This window comes from Sturnira hondurensis, unplaced genomic scaffold, assembly GCF_014824575.4.
Source record: "Sturnira hondurensis isolate 20B ecotype Veracruz unplaced genomic scaffold, ASM1482457v3 Scaffold0008710, whole genome shotgun sequence".
Lineage (NCBI taxonomy): Eukaryota > Metazoa > Chordata > Mammalia > Chiroptera > Phyllostomidae > Sturnira > Sturnira hondurensis.
The window spans coordinates 1,377,023-1,404,455 of record NW_028081341.1 but is presented as its reverse complement, the minus strand read 5'-3'; the positions used below and the strand labels follow the sequence as shown (position 1 = coordinate 1,404,455).

Genomic DNA, 27,433 nt, shown 5'->3' with positions numbered 1-27,433 from the left:
CTCCGGAGAACGCTAAGACACCGGGGAGAAACGACGGGAAATCAGGACGGTTTGCAAGTGGAAGACGCGAAGTCAAAGCTGGACGGGGCAGACGCGAGGCCCTCGGCCACCGTCCTAGGGCGCAACTTCGGCCTCAGCGGCGCCACCACCCCCAGAGCCTTCTGAGGATGGCACGCGCGGGAGGGGGCGGGGCCCCGCGCGCGGCGGCCGCCTCGGCTGCTGCCGGAAACAATAGTGCAGGACTCGGAGCCGCACAGAAGGGCTGCGGCGGCGCACGGAGTTGGACGGTAAGGACCCTGCTCCCCGCTCTCCGATCTGCTTGCGCCGGGGTCCCGCGGGCTTAGCGCTCGGAGTTAGCATTCCCTCGGACTCCGCGACGGATGGACGGAAGGGAGAGGCTTTCGGGACCGCGGCCACTTGAGCGGCGGACGGGGTTCCCCACTTCGGAGGCTGGGCTTGGGAACGACTCCCCTAGGCGCTGAGTCCGGCAGACCCACTGCTGTGGTCCACCGACCTTCGCTAGGTGGGCGGGAACCCAGGGCGAGGGAAACAAACGGCTCCTCCAAGCCCGACTTGGCCACCCCACCTCCGGCGGTGCCTGACCTGCACGGGTGAGCCGCTGCCGGGCTTTGGACACTGGGGTGCTTTGGAAGCGGGCGGGACGCTCTGCCCGGGTGTTTGCCTTTCCACGTGCGTTTTCCCGCCGCCGATCTCCGACGGGAAGCCTCCCTACGCCGAGTTAACGAAACACGTCTAACACAATGAAGTTAACAAAGAGGGATCCGGAACAGGTCGTTTTTCCTTCATTTAACTGCGTTAAGTAGGTTGACAGACCCCGGCAGCGGAAAAGGCCTCGCTGCTGTTCTTTCTGCGTGCGTTCCGGGGATGGAAGGGCGGACTAGAATCCCCGCCAATCGCTTTCCTTCAGATACCCATCTCAACCAAATGAAATGAGGACCCAAAAAAGCCCCTGGGTATAATGTCACCTATGGCAAGGCTTTAAGTCTTAACTGGGTTTGTGTCTTTGCACATTAAAATGCAAGTATGGCGATACTTGTTTGATGGACTATTATTGCACTAGATAAACTTAACAGCATCCCTCTTTTCTTAGAAGTTCCTAGTATTGCTGTAAGCCCTAAGGACAAGTTTTTGAAAATGCGTTAACTTTCCTTTTCTGTTTCTTAATAGGGGCACTATGAACGAAGAGGAGCACTTTGTAAACATTGATTTGAATGATGACAACATTTGCAGTGTTTGTAAACTGGGAACAGACAAAGACACACTCTCCTTCTGCCACGTTTGTTTTGAGCTAAGTATTGAGGGTAAGTACAGAGTATAGATTCATTTTATGGCATGAGCTTTATACAGTTACTTTGCATGAACCTACTTAAAAGGTAAAACTGAGTTTCTTAAATGACTGTAAATTGTGCAAAGTATGAAGTGTGGTTTTTTGTGAAAGATAAGGGTTTATGGAAATGAAGCTGTAGTTAGCACAGCCACGAATTTAAGAAAAAATCTTTCTTTAAAAAACTTAACGCAGTACTAACTACTTATACTAAAAACTGATGGCACATGCTTTTTGCTTTGAGAGCTTATGAAATTGTCAGATTTTAACAGACATTTGTGCATGTGCATGTGTGTGTGTTTCATTTTGTTTTAACATTAAGAGCTAAGGTAACCAGACGTTTACTTGGATGGGCAATTGTAATTTAATACCATTCTAGTACCTAGTAGTGAGCTACAACTCTGTTCTTAGTGCTGTCTTATTATCTAGAAAAAGAATTTTAAATGTTTAGATAACCTCTTTTCAGTGGTCTCACACACCTTTAGTAATTTTTTATATATAAAAAGGCTTTAGAAATTTCTTACTAGTGTCCCTAAGCGTATATGAAAAAGAGCTCTCCAAATACAAAAAAAAACAAACTCTGTTAATGAAAACTCTGTATTTGTTTGGATTAGTGCATAGTTAATTGTCTCTAGAAAGCACAAGTTTGGTCCCAAGAAACATGAAAAATGTTTCTTTAATCTTGATGTCATGATAAAACTTGATTTGATTTAGTTTTATTTTATTGTGCTATTACAATTATCCCCCATTTTTCTAAAACTCTTGATTTTAAAAATATTTGAGTCACACTTAAAAGAATTTTAATATTCTGGAAATAAAAAAGTTTGCCTGTCATTTGAATTTCGAATTGTAATATCAGCAGAGAGATTTTGTTAGACCTATAAATTTTGGTTTCAAAGCAGTTCTTTTTGCTGCTTTGCATATTTGAAAATTTTCATTTTCTGTACTTTTAAATTAAGTAGGAGAAATAAAGTGTTCATATCTTTTAAAAAAAGAAGGAACAAAGAACACATTAGGGTTATTTACTTTGAGATTCCCATTAGGACTTTTCAGAAATTATTGTGGGCACCAAATCAATGTATTTAGATACTCAATAATAAGAGACAAAATTATAACCATAAGTAGATTTCTAAAAACATGAGTTATTTATGTGACAGGCACCTTTTATTTAAGATCATATTGGTTATGACAGTTTTCCTATTATATTTTCTATAAGAATTGTAGCTGCTGAACAGGGTTATTGATGGAAGAGCATGGATTTCCTGTAGGTTTCCTGTTGGCTTTAATAAGTATAATTTCGAAGGGGTTACTTAAAAAACATGTTTCTTTGGTAGCGTTTAAATGACCATGCCCTTCATCATGCTAGAGTAAAAGGTTATAGTTTCATGTTCTTTGGAAATAGAGTTAGCCTTATATATTCTTTTACTTGTAGATTTCAATTTTAGACAGGCAAAAGCATTGGAAATGATCTAACTCAAACCCGTGTTTTACACAGAAGGAAACAGAGCCAGATCGTCAGACTGACTGTTCAGGGTTGCAGTAGTGGTGATGGCAAGCTATTGTTAAGTCGCAGGCATTGCTGTGAGCAGTCCTGTGCCAGGCACTGTTCTAAGCACCTTATGTGGATTATCTTACTGAGCTCAAAATAGCTCTGGGATGGGGCACTTTTATCCATTTTAGAGGCGATGGGACCTAAGAAATGTACTTTGAAGAGTACAGCAGTAATTGACAACCCTTGCCTTTGAAGACTGATGAATCTAGTTCTGGTATATGTGAGCTTAATTCCATTGATCTACTGTCACCAGTTATTTCAGTTGATAGGGCAAATATCAGAAACATGTTTTCTTGAATCCTAACTGGCTACCACTGCTATTCTGTTAGCCAACTTTTCCTAAGTAGTGCTTCCTGCTAAATCATTAGGGGTATTCGTGCTGTGATAAAATTTTTTTATAGAAATAAAAACTTTCACAGTTGCTTTTCTACCTTTTTTTTGGTATGTCTTTAACTGGTTCTCAATCATTATATAAAGAATATACAAATATTTCTCAGATATCATCTTTATTAATATTTCACTCGTGATAACATATCAGGGATGTGTCATAGCCATCTCATTAAGCATGACATAAGTCCTACATTGTTGATATAATAGTTGTCTTTAATTTAAAAGACAAAATCAGTCCTCAGTTTGAATTAAAACTATTTGATATTCTGTGTACACTCAGAATAAATAAAGGTTTATTGATTAACCAATAAATCAAGGTTTTATGATTTTAATGCCAGTTATTCCTTTGTGAGAAAATTCATTTAGAATTAAAATTTCTTCTCAATTTATCTAAAGTCAGTTTCCAGTTCTTACAAATATAATACATTTTCATATTAACCACATGGATGAGCTAGTGTGTTATAATTATTCTAGTATTCTAAGATTATTTTTTTAAATCTCAGAAGTTTTAGGAAAAGAGAATTCCACAAATTTTAGTTTGTGTATCAGTGTACAGGTTTTTAGAAACCAATGGAAAAAAGTGGTAATAAAATAACTCCATACCTAAAAATAACAAGGCATATTCTTTTCTATGTCAGTAAACATTTTTAAATGTTTTTGCAGTTTCCTTTCCTCTACCATCTTCTCATCACAGTGCCAGCCAGTAAATGTTAGACTATAAGAGGAACTTTAAAAAATATGACATTTACCTTTACTAATTCGGTATAACTTTTTTTATAATATGGTAATGTTGATGTTGCCTGGTTTCTTAGCTTACTAACAGCTAAATTCGTTCTACAGCATCCTTTTTTGTTTTTTCCAGCTAAGAAGCTAGTTAAAAATTCTTTTAAGGAGCTTTTAGATTAGCTCATTTTTTTTGTTTTTTCTTTTAATTTATTGAGTTGGCATTGGCCAATAAGATTACATGGGTATTAAGTGTATATTTCTATGATAAATGACCTGCATGTTGTATTGTGCACTCACCACTCAGAATCAGGTCATGTTCCATCACCATGTATTTGGCCCAAGGTTAGTATTTGAGTCCACAGTTAGCCTAGTTTAGAGTTCACACATTGGTAATAAATAAAAACATTTACAATTTTTTGAAGATTTTATTTATTTTTAGAGAGAGGGGAAGGGAGGGAGAAATATCAACGTGTGCTTGCTTCTCAAGTGGTCCCCACTAGGAGCCTGGCCCACAACCCAGGCATGTGCCCTGACTGGGAATCAAACCTGCGACACTTCAGTTCGCAGCCTGCACTGAATCCACTGAGCTACACCAGCCAGGGCCAAAAGTTTTATACCTTTTGTTGCTTATGTCAGGTCAAAACTGGTCTGATCAAATGGCCTAGTGTTTAAAAGCTATATGCCTGCATATATGTATGAAATGAAGAGAAAAGAAGAAAGAGAAATAACTAAAGATGATCTAATCTTGTAGGAAAGATTTCGTATTCTGAGCATGGCTCTAAGTTGCCTTTTTCCTGTGACTTTATGGTGATTAAAGGAAATGGGTGTCTACATTTTATATACTTATTAGACACAGGCTTCAAAGACCTAAGAATTATACTTTGAGGACTTAAGTATTTTTAAATGTTCACAAGATCTTTTTTTGTTACTGTAATTCACCATGAAAATAACTTGTCAGCCCCAGCCGGGTTGCTCAGTTGGTTGGAGAGCATTGTCCTTGTACACCAGGGTTACAGGTATGTCTCTAATCAGGGCACATACAAGAATCAACCAGTGAATGCGTGTAAGTAAGTGGAACAACAAACAAATGGACATCTATCATTCTCTGCACCACCCTCTCCTTCTCCTTCACCCTCTCCCTCTCCCACTCACCCTTTACCCTCTCACCCTTCTCTCGCTCTTTAAAATCAATAAATAAAAACTTTAAAAAAACTTGTTTATGTTTAGAATTAAGAGACAGATGCATAAACTTCTTAGTATAGATAGCCTGTCCTTGGCCTTAAGACACTATAAACTTTTTATGAGTATATGATCAAATACACTAATATGCATTATAGTTCATTGTGCTAAAATTTTCAAAAGCTCTGTAATGACCAAATTACTACTGTCCCTAAGCTGTTGAGGCTTAGAAGAAGGTGGCCCAGGGTGTCAGGAGCCAATGATGAAACTCAGTGGTAATCTAACAAAGTTAGAAATGAGACTAGAGAGGGAAGTGATCCAGGGCTCCAGTCTGTTACTTCGTGCTATCTGTTTTTATTTCGTGCCAAAATGCTGTGCAAATAATTATTATTTTTACCTTTCCCTAATAATCTGCTTCTTTCCTTTTCTGCAGAGAAACTTTTTTATAAGACTGGGTCAGTTCCGCTTGTGCTAAGCGAAGTTTCCAGTGTAAGTTGATCTTGCTAGTTGATTAGTTGATCTTGCTAGTTGATTAATTGATCTTGCTAGTTGATTAGTATGAACTACTAATGCTTACTGGTCATCTCAGTCAGACTTTATAGTCCACCTCAGTCTTTTTTTTTGAAGATTTTATTTAGAGAGAGGGGAAGGGAAGGGGAAAGAAAGGGAGATTAACATCAATTTGTGGTTGCTTCTCACACACCCTCTACTGGAGATTTGGGCCACATTCTAGGCATGTACCCTGACTGGGAATCGAACCAGCAACCCTTTGATTCTTAGCCTGGCAATCAACCACTGAGCCACACCAACCAGGGCAGTCCATCTCAGTCTTTATTCTCATCTAATTTGTTGGATTTTTCCTGAAGCCAGCCCAAATTCAGATCCTTATTAATCTTTCCAGTAAGAAGAGTCCATGGGTGTTTTCTCTTGGTTAAGGCACTGGTGAACCTAATGCTTATGTGTAATCCCGTTCTTGATTCTCTGTGTCTTTGCCTAAAGTGCTGTTCACATGGTCAGTAGTCAGGGAGCAGTTTGAGTCTCAATTTTAAATTCTTGAAGTAGTTGATATAAGTATAAGTAAAGTATAATTCTTAGGTCTTTGAAGCCTGTGTCTAATAAGTATATAAAATGTAGACACCCATTTCCTTTAATCACCATAAAGTCACAGGAAAAAGGCAACTTAGAGCCATGCTCAGAATACGAAATCTTTCCTACAAGATTAGATCATCTTTGGAGGTCAAGACTACTTGAAGTCTTATCAACAACTCTTCCTCTGTCCTGCTTCTGACACACTAGTATCTTTTTTCTGAAGTAAAAGTGGCCACCACTTGTGATAGGAAAGGTGTATATAGGTAACTCCGTCTGGTATTAGCTTCTTCCCCTTTTTTGCCATAATGGCAAACATCATACATTGGTATTAACTAAAAGAGAAGTTTAAAATATAAAGCTTAATGTGAGTTTAGAAAATAATGAGTGTTGAATTTCACTAACATCAATAGAACATTTTAGAAGTTTTTTAATATATTAAGAATTAGTGTCCTTCTGTTGACATTCTAGTAAAACTTAAGAAAAATTCCGAGTGTTTATTACTGAATGTAACATAAAGAAAACATAACTTGGTATTTGCAAAGCACTTTTGAGGTTGGAACACACTTTCACAGCACCTTAAATTTAATCTCTATTATATAGGAAATTAACATTAAGTGTGAATTTCAAATAAGGTAATAATAAGCTTTGCGCAGTGGCAGTATCATAGCATGTGAGGTTCGTCTGAGGCCCAATTATTACTAATGGGGGGGACAAAAGGTAATACTAAGTGATTGAAATCAAAGTGGCTAACTAACACTGTTAAATTATCAAAGTGTTATCAGCAGTAGTTCTAGTTAGAGTGGGTATAAATTATTCTAATCCAATTTAGCACACCACCTTTAGGATTTTGACAAGGAGAATAAAACCATTAGACACTAAGCCTTCAATTTATAGTTTGTAACAAGGGAACAGTGTCTGCCTTAAACTAGTGTATCTGTTTCTGGTAGCTTTTTAATATTACTGTCTCAACTATACAACAATAAAGCAAAATAATATGCACCTATAAAAATCTAAAACTCAGAATTAAAGCTGTGTGGTTCAGTCTGTAGCACTTTTTACACACGTTCAGTGGATATTAATTGAGCAACTGTTGTGTGCTAGAAATTGTTCTATAGCTGAGGATAAGACAGTTAAAACAAATATAAATTCCCTTACCAATATTATCTCGACTACTTTATTTTCATAGACTTAATCCCCCTTTCCCCTACTACCCAATTCTCCTATTTCTTCTCTTGCAGTATTACCAGAAAGTCTTCAAAATACAAGTCTGATTATGCCATTCAATTGTCTTAGGACTCTCAGTCGATTCCTTGCCATGTTCTTTGGGTTAAGCTGTTAACTCCCTAATGTGACACGTGATCCAGTATCCCTCCCTCTCTCCCTGCCTGCCTCACCTAAACACCGTTTACTTCTCCTTCCTCCCAGTACGCAGCTGCTTGCTCTTTGGACTACATGTATTCAGTGGAGGTGATGATAAGTAATACCATTGCCAAAGTTCACAACCGAGGGATGATGAATGCAGCAGCCTTTCGGTAAAAACAGCTTGTGATGCAAATGTTGCTGTTAATTTATATTCAAATGTAGAAGGGTTTTGTTTTCATCTCACCTGAAGAGATGAAATATCACTGAAAAGATTGCTATGATTGGTTGGTATATTAAACAGCTTCTCCACTGACATAGTAATTTAATGTTTTATGCACTTTGAAAAGGTTTGAATTTATCTTGAGTTGGTTTTCAGTAGGTTTTTTTTTCTGTTCTAACTGCCATTATTTCCCTCATGGAGCAGCTGCTCAGCACATCCTTTTACTCCTTTCTCTGTTTTTTATCAACAGTATGAGTTGTGTTCAGTTATCAGTGTCCTTCTTCCCTCACTCCCTTTGGGTCTTCAGATCTCCAACAAGGTTGCCGGATAAAAACTGTAATGTGCTTGTGATTTTACTTTGGGGGAGGACAGGTTTCATTTGAAGGTTAAATACTTTTCTTTGCTAGATACATTGTTAGCCTAAAAAAAATTCTTACAATCTTAAAAGAAATTCAGAATTTTAGGTGTGTGTGTGTCTTTTGCATTTCAGTATCTAAATCTTTTTGTTTCACTTAGTTCATTGGAACGTACAGTACAGTACATAAAGACTAATTTGTCTGGAACTAAAGAACACTTTTCTCAAACCAAAATGTATTTCTTTATAGGCATTTTTAAATGTTTTTCATTGAAAAAGAAAACAGTTTGCCTATTACAGAAAAAAATAAAAATACAGGAAACAAAAAAAGATTATCCATCAATAATCTTTTAGTGTTTTTGGTTCTTCTACATTATTTTCTGCAGTAAAGTGTATATAGGCATGCACACTCTCATGTGTGTGGTCATTTGGATTTAAGAAATGAAATCAAGCTGTATATATTATTTCATAACCAACCTTTTCATTTAATAGGTTAGGAACATCTTTTCCTATTTGTAAGTAAAGTTCTACCATGTTGATTTCTTTCTAAAGGCTGTGTCCCATCGAACCATAATTTATTTAAGCAGTATCCCATTGATAAAGGTTTAGTTTGCTTCCAGTTTACCAGTACTAAAACATTCTTGTATGTACATCTTTTTTGCTTGTCTGATTACAGTCCCATTTCATTGTGTAGTAGCTTAAATTCCCAAAGGAAGACTTTTAGTCAAAGGCATGTCCCAGCCTGCATGTCCTGTCATTTGTTATGTCCTCCATCACTACTGGTTTAATGCCAAATAATCAACCATTTAAAAAAAACTATTTGTTTCATAATGAAAACATTTTACTGTGTGCCAGTTCTCTAACTCCTTTGTTTAGATCAAAGTTCTCTTTACTCTAGAATTTCTGTGATGCAATTCACACACGGTCAAAACATTTGTATTTTAGCATTTGGCAGTATGACTCATCAGTCGTTGCATTTTTAGCTTTAGCTTTTCTTACCAAATGGTTGGTGCATTGTAGTGATTGTTTCCCATCAATCTTAATTTTTACCATTACCATTAGTAGTGATTGAATTCTAACTGCCTTCAAATTCACTAGCTAAATATTTCTATCAGAAGCTGCTATAAAGCATTTATTTAAGGTGTAGTCAACTAGAATTTCAAGAACTGTGATTCCAATGTATGCAAAAAAGTTGAGATGCACAACTGAGGTTTTAAAACAGCTTCAGGACAGCTTTTTATTTTGCTTTTCTTGTTGTAAGGAAATAAATCATGCAAAACTTTAACTGGGCAGATAGCAGTTCAGAAGATGAAGGGCAAAGGGTTCATGTGGCTATTACATTTCTTGCTTTCCAGCCTATAAATTTACTTCGTGCCCCATTCATCTGGTATTACTATGGCATTTTTTTTCTGGTTCTTTTTTAAGTGACATGTATCCTTTAACCCTGTTTATTTTTAAGAAAGATTTTTTTTCCTGCAAATTAGTGTCTCCATATGCCACACACAGGTAGATATTTAAAATGATAATGTAATCATATTATAGTTAATTTGAGTATTTATTTTTAAGGAGTCTATTATGACACCTTCATACACAAAAACTTAGAATAAATGGTAGTACATTCAATTAGAGCTATTTAGGGGGGAAATGAACAATTAGAGGGTTATTTGTGTCAATTGGATTACTGGTCTAATTTGATACATTTTAAGTACAAGAAAAACAAATGTAGCTTTTTATGTTCTATGCTGCTATGAGCTTAGTATTTCATATTTGACTATCAGTAAGAACATGGATAGTTTCCATCATATTCTTATTGCAAATGCCCTTTGGCTTCTAAAATTACCTATGGAGAAACTGCCCTGTCCAATTTGTTAGCTTACCCACCAGTGGTTATTCAAATTCAAGTGAATTAAAGTTGAAACTTCAGTTCCTCAGTCACACTGGCTGCATTTCAGCACAGATGCAGAACACGTCCATTGTCACAGTTCTGTTGGACAGGTAGCTGAATTAATGGGCTCAGTCCAGTATAGACTGCTGTCTTCGTACCCTGTTAGTAGTAACAGTTGTTACGTAGGTGTTTCCCAACGGTTCTAATGAAAAAGGGAGAGTCACTGAGATAGGTTTTTCTTTTTGACAAGTCATTTGGAAATTTGCATCTCCTATCAGCACAAGAACTAAGTTCTACCCTGGCTTCCTTGGTTATTTGAGGTTAAGTTTATCTTCTAACATTATCTCCTTGAACTCCTTGCTTACTGAGATTTGCCTTTTTTTTTAAGATTTTACTTATTTATCTTTAGAGGGGAAGGGAAGGAGAGAAGGAGAGAAATATCAATGTATGGTTGCCTCTCGTGAGTCCGCTGCTGGGAACTGGCCTGCAACCCAGGCATGTGCCCTGACTGGGAATCGAACCACAATCGTGTGGTTCGCAGGCCTGCGCTCATTTCACAGGCCTGCGCTCATTTCACAGAGCTACACTAGCCAGGGCAAGATTTGCCTGTATAAATCACTTATTGGATTAAGTTGCTTAAGTGGTCTATCCTTCTCTTAGCACACACAAAAAGTTTAAAATGGAAAAAAATGTCTCTAAACTGAAATCTGCTCTCTAAAGACCACCTGTTGATAGATCTTTCTTTATGGCAGTGATTCTCAAAATATGGAAAAACAAGTTGCTGAGCCCATCTGTATGTTGGCTTGGTGAGGTTGCCAATAATTGCATCTGCTAGCAATGCAAAAATAAACAGTTGCTTTTTACTTTTAAACAGCATGTTGGATACTTGCACATGACTGACTCTTAAATGACTCCTGAATTAGCTGAAGGCATGATGGGGAGGGAAGTGGGACACTCTTCATCACAGCACTCACTAAGGCACATAAGACAGCTAATAAAAATTTCCAAGAGGCAGAAGCCTGCCCTACGGTGGGTTTAGAAAGGAAGTAGGTGCTCTGACTGTCCTTACTTGCCTTCTCCCCTTTGGTCTAGTGGCCTGCCTTTCGTTCCATGGCAGGATACACAGTCTGAGCATCATCCTACTGAATAGCTATGGTTGCAAATAGATATAATGCTCATGATGCTTCTTGAATCACGGCTTGGCTGCTGCTGCTTGCTCATCAAATGCAGAATAGCAGGATCAAATTGAGTATCAAAGCATCTCCAGAACAAGCAATATTTACTCAGAAGCTACCCAGGCCTGTATTGCTGCACAGCCTTAGCATGTAGTACAACTGTCACTAACAGACATGGCCGCAGAGCCTGCTATGTCACAGGTACCTGCACTCATGCGGGAAATGATAGGAACTGTTTTGAATTGAAAAGCCCTTGCTCTATATCATCCACTGGCTGCTTCTTACTAGTAACAAGTGGCAGCCACTGTATCTTCTGATTTTGTTTTTAAGAGAAACCAAGAAATTGACTATTATATATGATTTTTTTTCTTTTAAAATATTCATAGGCTACACAGACCTTGTGTGTGGACCCAGACTCCCGGCTGTCGGTGGCCACCTCTACTTGCAGAGCTTTTCTTCTGCTTCTTTTATTAGAAATAGAAACCTGACCCTCAGAAACAAAGAAGTAACTTCTCAACTTTTTGAGTCTTAGTACAACTAAATGCAGCTGCTCTCCCATTTTTACAATTAACACTTGCTGAAAGAAGCTCAAGGTTCTTAATATGTGCAGCATATAAACATGCAGGTGCTTGTTCTCTTAGCAACCAAGATAAGATCATCATAAAAAGAAAAACACCTTACTCATGGAAAATTCTTTAAGCCGCACAAAATGTGCGCTTCCTAAACAAATATTTTGAAGCTGCGCTGCACAAATTGTTAGTCAGGTTTGAAGGCAATATGTTTAAAATTTCTTCACAGCACATTAACCTGGAACTTCAGTCCTAACTAAATCTTGTTGTCTTTTTTAAGCATTAAAGAAGAACACAAAAACCCACCATTTGGAAAGCTAACACTGCCAGTTTTACAATTCTGTTCAGAGTTTAAAGTTCAAGATGAAGTACTTGCTCCCATAGAGCCAGTCTACTAACAGTGTGATCTGGTGTGCATTACACTTTACATCCGACTACTGTGTGTATTATATTTGGTCTACTTATGGAATACCAAAATTATTTAAGCCATGCCTTTGATTGGGAAACAAAATACAGTGGTAAATTTAAGGTGAAGTCTGACATCCAGTGAACTGCATAAGGCAGTCAGATGCTAGGACTTGAACGCATGTGAACTACAAAGCCATGTAGCAGGGGTGTAGTCAGTTGGGAGAAGGGCTGTTGAACCTGATCAGCCAATGGGCCATGAGGGGAAGATTGCACGTGTCTCGTTGTGAACACATCAAAAAGAAGGTCTTCTTCAAGAGGCTATAGGTGGGAAGGCCACGGATAACGGGACACGTGAACTTAAGTGTTTTCGTTTTGTGGGTATCTTAGTGCCATTTGGAGTATATTATTAAGGGGAAAAAATCATGTCACTACAATAGTCAGATTAAATATAATAAGTATGGAAATACCCTTATTTTAAAAGGATAACAGTGGTAGGTAGACAGATCTACATTTGAGTGTCTTTTGCTCTTCTCTAGGTTTAACCAAGTTTTCTTAAATTGATCTTCAAGAGGAACTTAGAGAATAGAAATGGGGATAGCATGCCATATGGGTTAGTGGGAGGGTTCTCAATGTGAGAATGGTGTAATAAAATCAGATGAGGTGGAAAACGATAAAAAAAACTATTAAATAGGGACAGATTAACTTTTTAAAAATACCACTGTTCATACAGAAACATACTGCCTATATAAATTTCTAAAAAGCCACTATCTAAAAGAAACTAGTACTTAAATATAAGCTGTGTTACCTTAAAAATTCTGGAGGAGAATATAGTAAAGTTTCAGATATCTCATGCAGTAATATTTTTGCCGATATATCTCCTAGGGCAAGGGAAACAAAGGAAAAAATAAACAAATGTGACTATATCAAATTTAAAAGCTGCACAGCTAAAGAAACCATCAGTAAAATGAAAAGAGAACCCACTTCATGGGAAAACATTTGCCAATGATATATCAGACAAGGGTTTAATCTCCAAAATACATACAGAACTCTTATGACTCAACACCAGGATGTCAAACAGTCCAATTAAAAAATGGGCAAAGGACCTGAGTAAACACTTCTCTACGGAGGACATACAGATGGCCCATAGGCATAGGGAAATAATGCTCAGCATCACTAGCGATCAGAGAGATGCGAATTAAAACCACAATGAGGATACCTCATGCCTGTCCCGGTGGCCATCGTGAACAAACGTGCTGATGAGGACGTAGAGAAAAACGAACCCCAGTGCACTGTTGGTGGGAATGCAGACTGGTGCAGCCACTGTGGAAAACAGTATGGAATTTCCTCAGAAAACTAAAATGGAACTGCCTTTTGACCCAGTGATACCACTTGTGGGAATATACCCAAAGAATCCCAAAACACTAAAAATAATATATGCACCCCTATGTTCATAGTGTTATTTACAATAGCCAAGATTTGATAACAGCCTGTGTGTCTATCAGGACATGGGTGGATAAAAAAAGCTATGACTGCACTTACATGGTGGAATATTATGCAGCAGTAAAAAAGGAATTTGTACCTTTTTGCAACAGCATGGATGGAACTGGAGACTATTAGGTGAAGTGAAATAAGCCAGGGAATTAAAGACAAATACCATATGATCTCACATATAATTAGAATCTAAGGAACACAATTAACTAATGAGCAAAACAGAATCAGAGATACAGAAACAAGGAACAGACTGATGTTTTAAGAGGGGAGGGGGCAGGTTGGGGCTGGTTGAAAGAAGGCGAAGCAATTAGACAAAGAGCACATGTGTCACCCGTGGACATGAACAATGGTGTGAGAATTGACTGGGAAGGGGAGAGTTGGAGTGAAGGACCATGGGGGGAAATTAGGACAACTGTAATCACATCAACAAAATTTAAATAGATAAAAGAGCGCCCTGGCTGGTGTAGCTCAGTGGATTGAGCGCGGGCCTGCAAACCACAGGATCGCGGTTCAATTCCCAGTCAGGGCACATGCCTGGATTGCAGGCCAGTTCCCAGCAGGGAACACACGAGAGGCAACCATACATTGATGTTTCTCTCCTCTCCTTCCCTTCCCCTCTAAAGATAAATAAATAAAATCTTAAAAAAAAAAAAAGAAACTGCTGCTTTAAAAAATTAGCATTTATGGTTGCCAGTTAAGGTCTTGGTTCTCTAAAAATAATGACCTCATGACAAAAAAGTTACATGGACATCTTTGAAGTACATTTGAAAGAAGTTTTTATAATAGGATGTCAGTTATATTGGCCTTCAAAATTTTTATTAGTAAGCAAGTTATAGGCAGTTCTTGTTGAACTGATTTGGAAATTCCTTATAACTCCGCTCTTTAAAAGTATCGACTCATTTAATTGCATTTAGATTCATTCCCTTTCAAAAGCTGCTGAGAAAACAAATTAGTGCTTGAAACTGTTTACACTTGTAAATGCAATTAGAATGGAAAAGTCAGTTGGGAAACTCTGGGATCTCTGAAAATAGCGATTGTTTTTTCTCGTATTCAAGGTGGGAAAAAAATACTTCAAGAGTTTATCAAATGCCATATATATAAGATACAAATTAAGTGGGCTTTTTACATTCTTTTCTAGATGAAAAGGTAGTTTGTTCAAATATCTGAAGAAGTCAGTATATTACATTTTTAAATTTTTTGTGTCCTTTGCTACTACGTCGGGTATTTTAAACCAGGGGTGTCCAGCCTTTTGGCATGTCTGGGGCACGCTGGAAAAAGAAAGGGGAGTCTTGGGCTGCACTTGAAATACGTGAACACTGATGAAAACTGATAAACCCAAAAAAGGTCCTGAGTAAATTTACGATTTTGTGTTGGGCCACATTCATAGCCGTCAGGAGCCACAGGTTGGACACTGTGTTTATGTAACAAATATTTTCAAATTGAACTTCAAAACTCAGTCAAGTTTTAAGTTTTTAGCGAGCTGAAAGAAGAGATAAAGATCTGGATGAATGAGCTACAGTTTATAGTTTACATGACCCTTTTAAAATATTCAGTATATGTAAATTTTCTGTTAAAATTTGTAATTGAGTAGAAGCTCCTGGCTTCGCTTGGCAGATTGAATGATTCCACAGGACTGGCATCTCTGTATTAGTGCCACTAACCAGTTTTTCAAACAAATGGCCCATTAAACTCAGGATAGGAGTAAGTGCACTGGAAGATGCCTTTAATTAACCTCTGAGCGGCCTGGCAAAATTGTGCATTCTGGCTCCCTTGGTAGGATAGGCAAAAAAAATTCACTGCAGGAGTCCTTGAGTGATCATTGGTAGTAAGTTTTGGTTTGTTTGAATATAACTTTAATTTTTGTGTATTCATTTCACTCCTTTTTCTGGAGTACTCACTGTGTGCCAGGCAGTGACATTGAGGATGCGTGTAAAACAGATGCAGTTCTCTTCTCACAGAACTTACTACCAGGAGCTAAAGGCCAGGGAAGAGGTAATTGGAAAATCCAGTGTGTTAAGCTAGTCAGTGGTTAGAAAATGTTTCTTAGAGAAAATGAGAACTGGGCAGAGATGATGATGACCCAGACAGTGTAGTGAGAGTGGACATGAAGCAGGATTTGAGATGTTGTGCTGCTAGATTTTATGGGAGAGGGGAGACTCTATTAAGGTGGACAGCAGAACATCCCAGGAGGTAGGGAAGGAGCTGTCAAGGAGGGCACCCAGGTTTCTTCCTTAAGCAGCTGGTGGTGCCAGACGCAGGAAGAGGATCGGCTAGTGAGAACGAAGAAAAGAGTTTATTTACGTAGGGTGAGTTTAAGAAGCCTGTAGGATGTCTAAGTAGAAATGGACACGCTGTCAGAAGTCTTGCCCGTGACACTTGTTTGTTTCATCTTTAGGGGATTTTTCTCTGGAATGTCAGAATCTGAACTTTTAGTAGCATATTTTTTCACAGTAAATTGAATAGAGTGGTTCTCTGGTTTGCTGTCTGCCTCCACAGATTACCGTGTACATAGTAGCATGTGCTGAGCTGGGTTCCTAGTTTTCACTGGAGCATTTAAGTCAAAGTTTAAAGAAAGATTATTTCTGGAGCAAGTTGTATTACATGAATTACTAAGAAGCAACACTGAATAATAAAATTTTAGAAGCTCATGTTATTCTTCAAATAGATATCTATCATATTGACCTGTTGTTAAAGCTCTGAGGAACATGGGGAAATTCATTGTTTTGTATAATTTTTAATATAATGTCTGAAGTTTCTAAATAAATTTTTAAAATTTAATAGCAACATTAATCACTTTTGTGCAGCCTAATTTTGAACCTTTTTATATGCTAAAGAATTTCTTTTACTTGAAGGAGAATCTTCTAATTTACTTTCTAGTTTCAAGTATTGAATAAATCATTGCTTCCGGGGTTAGCACTGGGGCCTTGGAATGAGAATGAGACCGTTTACTGTGGGGGCTGGGGATGGGGCTGGCTAGTCATCTCTTGGCCGTGAGACCTAACGGAGTTTACAGTGCAGGGGGAAGCTCTGGAACACATTTTCCGAAGTGAGTAAAGCAGGCAGGTTTCAGGTTCTCTCCATCTACCTGCTGTGCATCCAGAGCAGTATTAGAATCAAACAGAATAATGGAGCCCTTTGGTTTATAGTTCAAACTAAATACAGTTTATCTTACGGATGATCTAAAACCAGTGTAACAGAATTGTTAATATTTTACTGATAAGCAAGGTTTGTGAACTTTGTATGTTAATTTACCTAGTTTCAAAGGTGTACAGTAGGTTATCAAATAGAACTTTGAGGTTTCGCACTTAAGTATTTTAACTTTGCTGGAAATTTGACCTAAATAGATACAATAACTGATTTTTAAAAAATTGTATGTACATATAATTTCAATACAGGTAGGAAAGGGGTGTTTAAAAAGTGTATGATACTCTGTTTTAAGTTTAATTTTTTTGTTGAGTGGGAGAAACAATGCTGAGATATTTGAATTTACCTTATGAGAGCAGTTGTTCACATATGCTTGTAATACCAGTGTTCAGGAGGTCTACCCACACAGCTTGTGAAGGACTGATGGAGAGCCCATTGGGTTATTCTCAAGCACTTTTTTTATAGCCAATTTACCATTAAAGGGCAGAGTTCATTATCCTACCATTACTTAGAGTTTGGAACTCAGTTAATAAAATTGTTAAGACTTCGATTTTTAAAACAAAAGGTGTAATTTTTTCTGATGAGTCAGCTGAAACTTTTTTTTTTAGCCTAGCACCTGAGTGGCTTTCCACTTACTCTGTTTTAGAAGCTAAGCAGATTTAGAGTGTTTACTCCTGGCAGGCGTTAATTTTCAGCTCCACGTCCCCACTCACCTTCCATGTAGAGCATTGCTCTTTGATTTGACCAGTAAGGCTTAAACTTATAAAAATGTAGAACATTCTGTAGTTTGAAATTTATATTAGAAATGTATTCTATATTTTAAAAAACAATTGATTTACCCAACTTAAGCTCTACTGAAAAAGACGGGAGATATAAAAATGTAATAAGAATATTTCCATTATTTATGATGTATAATGAACACTTGTGAGTTGAACAGTTATTCTGGCTATTGTATCTTGTCAGAGTGAATTTACTGCTATATGAAAAATAATTTTGTATAATACATTTTTTTAGAAGATAAAATTATCTTGGTAAAGTTTTGATAATTATAAAACTGAAGTGTGAAAACATGTTAGATGCTTTTATTCATACTTATTATCTTAACAGTTCATTGACTTCCTGAAGCTTTTATTAAAATGAGTATTTTCTGGTTCTGGGTTTTTCCCGAGTAAAAACATAACTAATAATTGAAGAACATGATTTACTATGCTCTTGTCGGGGAAAAAAATCATCAAGCGTTTCTTTTCTTGAGCCTTATAATAGAATTTTTTGCTAGTGTGTACTTCAGAAGGATTGTGAAGAAAGCACAGTAATGTAAAGGCCAAGATTCTGTAAATGTAAATTGCTAGCTCAGTAGTATTTTTGTTAATATTGTATGCAATAACATGCCTCTAGACTAAAGTTAAGGTTGAATCTTTAAGTCCTTAAAAAGGATTTACTATTTGTAAGAGTTTAATATTACTGAATATATAGTTAAATTGAAGCAGAATCATTAGACCACATTTTATATTATTGATACCAATATCCTTTAGCATTTTTCCTCTAGTTTACAAACTGTCTGTGACTGTGTTTTACTAAGATTTGTATATTAATGCAACTTGGAAAAGCAAAATTTTCTTTTATTTTTTTATAGGAGTGCCAAAATCTAATCTCTTGCACACCACATCATTAAGGGGCCATAAAGACTGCTTTGAAAAATATCATTTGATTGCAAACCAGGATTGTCCTCGATCTAAGCTTTCAAAAAGTACTTATTATGAAGACGTTAAAACCATTTTGAGTAAGAAGATAAACTGGATCGTACAGTATGCACAAAATAAGGATGTAGATTCGGATTCTGATTGTTCCAAAAATCCCCAGGATCACCTGTTTAATTTTGGGCATACGCCAGATAAAAAGTTGCTCCCATGGTGTGACTCCCAAGTACCAAAGTATTCTGCTAAGTGGATAGATGGAAGTACAGCTGGCCTCTCAGACTGCACACAAAGAATACTGGAGCAGAGAGACAATACAGACTTTGGGCTGGCTGTGTTACAGAATTCGGGTGCCGCCTTATGCCACAGTAGTGGACTGTGGTCTCACAGTCAGGCACAGAAAAAAGAAGAGACCATCTCTAATGAAGAGGCAGATGTCCAGACCCAACATCCTCATTACAGCAGAGAGGAATGTAAGTAAAATGGGAGAAAGATGAAACAATTTTATTGGATTTTTTTAAAAATCCTTATGTATTTGGTGTTTTAAGACTTTTGCTGTAGAACTATAGATTTGGTAAATAGACTATGTAAGTGACAGGTTCACCCCATAAAAAGTGAGGTATCTTAAGACACTCCATCAGTTCTCTGGAATCCCCCATGGTATGTCCTAAGCATTAGACTTCTGCAGTACCATGAGTTGTTTTGCCATTCTAAATTATTAAACTGAATGGAGTCAACAAGCTGAATGGGAAAGTTCAAGGTTCATATAGAGAGTAAAAGTCCAGCCTCAACCACTGGCTTGCACTGTTGTCACATCGCCAGTCCCTACAAGGCTAATTGGGAGTGGCATTTCAGAAGCAAAAATGGGACGTTTTACTGAAGGCCAAAGGTAATGTGTTATTTAGAGGTATAAAAGTGACTCATTCAGTCTGCATTTCCAAAAGCTCACAGCAGCTGAGACCATTTTAATTGACTTAAATAATTTTCGAGCAGGAAGGGACCATGGGTATATTTTTATGAATCTTCTTGATTCTACATATCTCAGGTTATGTAACTGGGTAGACAACATTTTTCATACTGTTCTCAGTATTTTATAGTAGTGTTTTTCAAACTGGGAATCATGAACTAGGTGATGTTTAAGCAAAATTACTTGATGGGATATATCAGAATCCAGTGGACCCGAAGAAGTGCTTTCCGCTGAAACTTTCCTTTCAGGAGAGGTGTTCTGGGAGTGATACGAAATGTGTTTTTCACTGTGGGTTGAGGTTAGGATTTAAAAGCTCCACACTGCGGGAGTTAATGAATCCTAGGGTGCTGCTGAACGGTGCGTGGGCAGATAAGGACAAGTCTTTTTTAAATAAGATATTGTGTAAGTGATGAAGGCAGCTTCTCAGGTTGTTGTGGTAATAATGAATATATTTTCATGTTTCAGTGAATTCGATGACTTTTGGTGAGGTAAAGCAACTGAATGCAAAGCTCCAACAGCAAATACAGGGTAAAGAATCAGTGTCATTTTTTTTTGTATGTGAAAATTTTGATGTAGAAAATCTCCTGTAACAGGGTAACACTAGCATTATCTGCATTTAAGTTTGAAAATGGGATTAGAGCCTATTATGTTTCAAAGTGAAAAGAATAAGAGAACAACTTCCTTATGAACTGCAGGGGAAATAGGTTTTTCTCTTTTTTAACTGAAAATGAAGACTACATCTTAAACGTACCTTCTCACTGTCTCCCTGCTATTTTTTTGACTCCCTACTGTTGTGCCAGGCACTGTGCAGGTGGCCTTCCTGACAGTTGTTTAATGTAGGTCTTAGTCCTGGTCTTGAACAATTTCATGCACAAAGGTAGTGAGAATAGTACAGTGAATCCCTTCACCCATCATCGTCAGCTTCAACTATTACAAAAAGCATAGCCAGTTTTCCCTCATCCCCACTTGTACCCATTACCCTCACCCCCTCCCCCGACCGCAGCATGGATTACCTTGAAACAAATCCCAGGCAACATATTGTTTTGTCCAAAAATACTTCAGGATTTACTCTAAAAGGTAACTATTTTCAGAGTAATCCAAACCTCACATCATCTTTAAGAAGAATACCAGCTAGTAGTTTTTAATGTCATGAAATACGATTCTAACACCAACAGTTAACAGTGTTCTGATTCCCCAGTTGTCTCTTATTTTGTTTTGCAATTGACTCCCGTTTCTGTGAGGGATCTGCAGTCCAAAGACAGTTAAGGTGTTTACAGAGATTATGCATTTATTTAGTTGTAGCAGATTAAAGATTCTAACCCCTGTGTTTTTAACTACAAGGCTAGTGGCATTTCTTGACCACACAACCTCTCAGAATAATAAAATAATAATAATAACAGTAGTAATAGCAACATATATTTATCAAGTACTTTGTGGTAAGTACTTTACAAGTATGCCCTTCTTGTACCCTCACAGTAATGTTGTGAAAGATTTACTTGTGAAAGATTTACTCTCTCGGAGGCAATACATAAGGGGAAACTAGAACATAATTTAAGTTACTTTGCTTGAGACTTTGAAGAGTAGCAACAAGGTTTGTCATTTCATGTAGTCTGATTCCAAAGTAGTCTGATTCCAAAGCCACGTGGGTTTCTAGACTTAGGCACTGATGTGCACTTATCTTCCGTAAGTCATGTTAGATACTGACTGAACCGGTTTCTCCTTCAGATTGGGAAAAGTGTTGCAGAGGTAGTTGTACTGCCATTTCCCCTGCATATCCATATAGTCATTGCTTACAACACTTAAGTGTCACGTGGTGGAGAAAAGGCATTCCAAATTGCAGCCGGCGACACAGAGTATACAACTCCCCGGAATGATCAAAACACCACCGTTTCCTTGGTGTAAGATCACGTTCATTCACTGAATGCTTTCAGTTAAAGTACTTGAAATATAAATCATAGTAGGCTTAGCTTTCTGTGTCCTAAAAATGGAACTTCTTTGTACATTTTTACAGAAGTTTTTGAAAAGTTAACACATCAACTGCAAGAAAAAGATTCTTTAGCCTCAGAGCTCCACGTCCGCCACGTTGCCATCGGACAGCTTCTCAAGAACTATTCCAAGTTGCCATGTCTGCAAGTGGGACGAACAGGAATGAAGTCACACCTGCCCATGAACAACTGAGCTACACCGAACACCTACTTCCTGCGCCCTACCATTTGTTGGTCTGCCGGCCGTGCAGACTCTGAACAACTTGAAGAAAGTCGTGGTTCATTTTGCAATGCTCATTAAATTTGCCAAGCGTAAAGGCAGTGTTGATCTTTGTCACATAAGCCAATCATTGCACTGTAGGCTTGTAGGGTTGATCATCTTGGCTTACTTTGGGAATCTTTTTTCCCAAAATTACTAAATGGCCCTTCCTAATTTTTACAACATGTGACTATTAAATATACTATTACAGTGTGATTTTGTTAAACATAGTTTAATGTAATTCACCTTTTAAAACAATAGTTTAACAAACTTCTTAGATTAGTCTGAACTACTAAAGATAAAAATGAAAGAGGAAAGTGAAATTCATAATATCACCTTATTTATTATGAGCAATATTTTAATACAAAAATTTTATATATATAAATGCTATTTTAGGTACCTTTCCATTCTCTTTATAAATGTGTATTTGAATGGCTCTGTATATTATATTTACACTTTCATGTGTGACTGTTACCCACATTTCAGAACACTGCATTTTATTCTCTTAATACACTGCTTTTACAACTTCTTATTTTCCAAAGATAAATGTATTTTGGAGTAGAAATCTATCTAGTTGAATTGTTTGACTTCTAACAACCCTTATGAAAGAGGAATTAATAACTTTTTAAAGCAAATATACAAGAAAATAAACTATATAATTGTTTTCTAACTAATGCAGTTCTGAGTTTATTCAGGAAGAAAATGCTAATCTAGCTTTCATAAGTCAGTTTGTCTCCACAGGAGTAAAAGCCTCTTTTATTTCATTTTTACTTTCATCTCATTTTGATGTGTTAGAATTCGGACAGAGTAAGTCAGGGCTCACTTGCAAGTCAAATGTCATATCTATCTTCAAATTGAATGCACTGTGAAATAATTGTCCTATCTTTGAAAAAGTTAAAAATAATTCTGTGTGCCATTTTGGATAAACGTTCAAGAACCCTTGAACTGTCCCAAGTTATGTAGCAACATCATTGAAATTAGTCTTGAACACAAACTAGTAGAAAACATTTTTGGAATACTAACATAGGTTAAATTGGCCCAAGAATATTACTTGACATCTCATTCATCTTCGAAGTATGACATACCTGATTTGTGGAGGGAGCTTTTGAAAGGTACTTTCCGTTTCTCTCAATTCTTTGAGCCATCCAAAGTGAATGTAAAATCCAGGAGTTGGGGATACATTGCCTTAGTGTTTGATAAGCTTTAAATTGAATGTGTGCAATATCGAAATCCATAAATTTACAAGTTAATAAAGATTTTTCTAGATGATGCCAGTAAGTAGCTTAGTGCTTAGTTGTTATGGTCACATTTTCAAGTCTGACTTTACTCTTTTTTGGCATAACTCGTTGAGGGTGTTACCAGCCAGTGCTTGCCACACTGGTGCTTCTATTTAGATCACTTTGGGGCCCTTAAACCTTCGGGGTGGGTTGCTTTTAATACCAGTAATAGCGTGTTTCCAGCACTGAGCCATAAGGTGCAGCCCCAACGGAACACAACAGTGTTGGCCAAAGAGTGTGTGTGCTCATCTCTGAAAGAACCCTGGCAGATACGTAGCTTTACTAATGAGTTAGGAAAAATTTGATGGGATTATGCCTGTACCAAGCTCTTAATCAGGGACTCCGAGTCACTCCATTTAGCTATTTCTACTTAAGCTCTTCAAAGGAAAGGTGCTCTTAAAAAATACCTGTGGTGCTGGTACTCGTGCTAGGACTTTATTTGGCTAAATATTCTAGTAAAAAATTGTTAGTGTATTTTACACAGTGGTTTATTCAGATATTTGATAAGCATTTTATATTCCATTGTGGTTTTTTTATGTATTGACTTGAGGGAAGTATCAATTTGTTGTTACACTTAGTTATGCATTCACTCATTGATTCTTGTGTGTGCCGTGATGGGTTTGAACCCACAACCACGGCATATTGGGACCACGCTTTAACCAACTGAGCTACCCAGCCAGAGCCCCACTGTTAGTTTTCTTGATTGAATATGAAATTACTGTATATTCTAAAAGAAGGCTAAGGGACAGAGTTGAATTCTACCTTAAGAGGATATAAAAGACCACAAATACTGGTTACCGTACTTGGCTACTCTGTACGGTTAGTACTTTTTGAGGAAGTTTAGAAGAAAACCTTATCTATACCTTCAGTTTAAAAAGTGACAAAAGAGAGATTGTAAATTATCTGTTATTATTTCAGAGCCTATATGGTTAAGGGGAATGAAGCCAGTTATTTTCTTCATGTTAGGTTTTATAATGAGACAAGTTGAGTTTTTTAAAAAAGGTCAGTTTGACATCAAAAGGGATTTTGACACCACCCAGGGTTGTTCCCCAAGTTTTCAGATCTGCTCGGCCTTTCATCATCCTTTGACCCTAGTATTTAATGTCCTAAATTGTCTTCATTTTTAAAAAGTCATGTGCTTGGGACATCGATAATAGATACAGGCAGCAGAGTAGTGTTTTGTAGCATCTCGTGTATGATGTTGGGGCAAAGAAACATTCTTTTTCAAATTACATGTGCATTTCACCACAAAGTGCCCATTTTTATATACATGTGAGGATTAAAATAAGTCCATGTTGAAAGTGATTTGAGAAAAATACTCTCATGTTGGCATCTTGATAGGCATCTTGAGATTTCTCAGGTTTTTCATTTTACCATATTCCTTAAAGTGCTTTCTTTTTTCATCATATATCAATTAGCGTGGTGTTTAAACTCTTGAGTCTTGTCAGTCAGTTTTTTCTAGGGTTTCTTTCTTATTTACTTAATTTTTTTGCATCTCTTTGTGTGTGAATGTTTGCCAGTTCGGGTTCTATTTTGTTTTTTTAGAAGAAATCTTGTGTTATTAATGTTGTAAAATGTAAAACAAAATGTGTATGTTCCAAACTGAAGTAGGAGCTTTTAAAGAATAAATTATTTGTGTAGCTTAGTAAGAGATTCAGGTTAGTGAACATAAAATTAGGTTATGTGATGTGAAAACTTCTCAATGGCTATATTGTAGTGTTATTTTTCTAATTTATGCCGACTAGTTACTGACAGATGTTACTACTTATGCTGAGGTAAGATACTGAGTATTTTACGTACTTATTAAGAAGTTTAGCACTCTTAAAAATTCTTTATCTTATGTTCAGATATAGCTATAAAAGCAAAGTTAATTGATTTCACTTCAGTGTTCAATTGCATTTTCAACCTTAGGTTGGTGGAAATAATTATTTGAAAAAGGTTGTGGTGAAAATCAGTAAGACATAAAACTCAACAGGTTGTTCTTGCCAAATTAAGCTTTTTGGTGGTGGGCTGGGGGAGAGTTTTCTTCCCAGAATAATAAGGTAATAGGGCTGTGTGCCTGTACTGGTTTGCATCTCAGCCTTCCTAACTGCCCTCGTTATACAATGTCGTCTTAAGCAACTTGGTCGTGTTGCTGTGAAGCTACCATAGCAAGTCTTTAGCCCTGAGATTTTCTTTAGCAACTTCTTTGTCATACATACTTCTGTTCTTCGTTTGTGAGAGACCAGGATGCTACTGCGTTTGAGTGATACAGGAGTGAAGCAAAATCATGGAGATGAGTATTGCCTGTCCCCCTCCCCCCAAAAAGCGCGTTAGTGGAACTTCCCTCGCCTACACATAAAACAACGGGAATTTTAGTAAATACATGTTTCGTATTTCTTTCAAAAGTGTAGAATATTTATTTTTCATTCTACTATTTTGAAAAGAGGCAGTTTAGAAAGTGTTCCGTAGTGACTTCTGTAGGAAGCCCTTGCTACTTTTTCAACACATTGTTTGTGTTAACCTTGCTTTAAGTCGAGTAGATTATAGCGTGGTTATTGAACTTAATCTTGCTTTGGTGTTAGAAATTTACTTTACAGAATTGTGCTAAGACATTTGGAAAAACCAGAGTTGGTTTCAAAAAAGTTTCTAGAGACATTATTTTAGCTGTTACACTTTTCTTTTAAAACTGCAATAATTTACGTATTTGTATTGCTCTGCTTTGGAACTGTAACTACGTATGCTTGTCTACTATTTTTAATTTTTCAACAATAAAACATATTTTGTTAAATGTTAGTTTCAGTGGAATTTTTACGAGAACATTTTTCTTAAATGGTTGACCCATATGGAGGATTTTGTCTTGCAGGCTTAAGGAGTCCAATGATTTCTTAATTTCTTGTGAGAGTCTTTCTTTGAAATTTAAGTGAACATTCTGTCTCCCAAGAGTCTAGATGCAGGTAGCAAGACCCTGTGACTTAGTGGATGTGTATGTTTGAGTTTTAACAACTGTTCACCGTCCCCCTTTGTGCCCCTTTCCAGCCTCCTCGCTCCCCACTTCCCTTCCCCTAACACCCCCCACACACCCCCCCCCCATTCCCATCTCTGTAGCTGTTGCTGTGATTTGCATTTGCCTACCCTAGAACTTGACCTGTTATGGTACAGTACGTGCTCCTTCGCCTCTGGCTTTTGTCACTCCACTGGATGTTTTGAAATTCATATTCACAGTCAAGTTTATTCTCCTTTTTTGCTGACTAGTAATTGCTGTCCGCACATATTATAATTTGTTTATTTATTCACCTGTTGATGAACATTTGAGTTGTTCCCAGTTTGGGGCTAATAGGGATGAAGCTATTATGAATTTTTCATTGGCTTTTAAATGAATATTTAAAATGGGAGTGTAACAAAATATTCAAGGTTACTTATGATTAGCATTACGAATCTGAATATTAAATGACCATTTTTTCATGCACAGTTTTTTTCCATGCATAGTTTTTTTTAAGATTTTATTTATTTATTTTAGAGTTGGGGAAGGGAAGGAGAAAGAGAGGAAGTGAAACATCAATGTGTGGTTGCCTCTAGCACACCCTGTTCTGGGGAACTGGCCTGCAACCCAGGCACGTGCCCTGACTGGGAATCAAACGAGCGATGCTTTGGTTTGCAGGCCCACTCTCAATCCACTGAGCTACACCAACCAGGGCCCCATGCACAATTTTTAAAGTAATTTATATAATTTTGTAGTAATGAAAAAATGCAAACCGAGGAAACAAAGACAGTTGTACAAAAGATGAGAGGCAGAATACAAAATAAGGGGTGTTTGACAATTGAAACATTCAATGGGGTGCTAAGAGAATCTTAATCATTCTTGAAGTCTCTTCTTCACAAGTTTTAACAGAGTAAGACACATATCACTGTTTTCCAGAAGAGACAAGGAGGGCCGAGAAACTCTGGCTTGGCAAACGTACTGGAAAGGACACAGACCCCAAATGAAGTGGCTCTGTTTAAAGTACTTTGAGACGTAAAGGGAAAGTTGTCACTGTTCTAATCCCACTCTAGCCGACCACTCAGCTAGACCGAACAAACAGTTGGTAAAACAAGCCTGCCCCTGCTTTATCACCTTTGTTCCTGCCCAGTTCCCAAGACTTCTTGGGAATTTTCAAACTATTTCTGAAATGACTTGCTCTCCTTTCATTTTGCAATGTCACTGTGGGGCGTGGGATTCTTTGCAGGTGTCTTACAGACTGGCAGGTCAGTGTCACGAGTGTTGAGGGAGAGCAGCAAGCAGAACAGTGTCTTTTATATCATTTGTATGTGGTGCTCTATTCGTAAAAAGTTTAATAGCTTTTACTTTGGGGATCTGAACTAGATAATGTCTTAGATGTGTT

At 37.4% G+C, this 27,433-nt stretch overlaps 1 protein-coding gene across 3 annotated transcripts; it reads left to right on the top strand.

The window, feature by feature from the left end:
- The first annotated feature begins 183 nt into the window (after positions 1-183).
- CUNH21orf91 (chromosome unknown C21orf91 homolog) lies at positions 184-25,372 on the top strand. 3 transcript variants are annotated; one of them, XM_037055560.1, is made up of 5 exons: positions 184-287; positions 1,189-1,322; positions 18,524-19,057; positions 20,017-20,079; positions 21,563-25,372. In XM_037055560.1, the coding sequence occupies exons 2-5, from the start codon at positions 1,196-1,198 to the stop codon at positions 21,727-21,729; spliced, it is 891 nt and encodes a 296-aa protein (XP_036911455.1). In that variant the 5' UTR covers positions 184-287; positions 1,189-1,195; the 3' UTR covers positions 21,730-25,372. The 3 variants fall into 3 exon arrangements, with proteins under 3 accessions (XP_036911455.1, XP_036911456.1, XP_036911453.1); XM_037055561.1 differs by having other exon boundaries at positions 239-791; XM_037055558.1 differs by having other exon boundaries at positions 239-820.
- Positions 25,373-27,433: the final 2,061 nt, after the last annotated feature.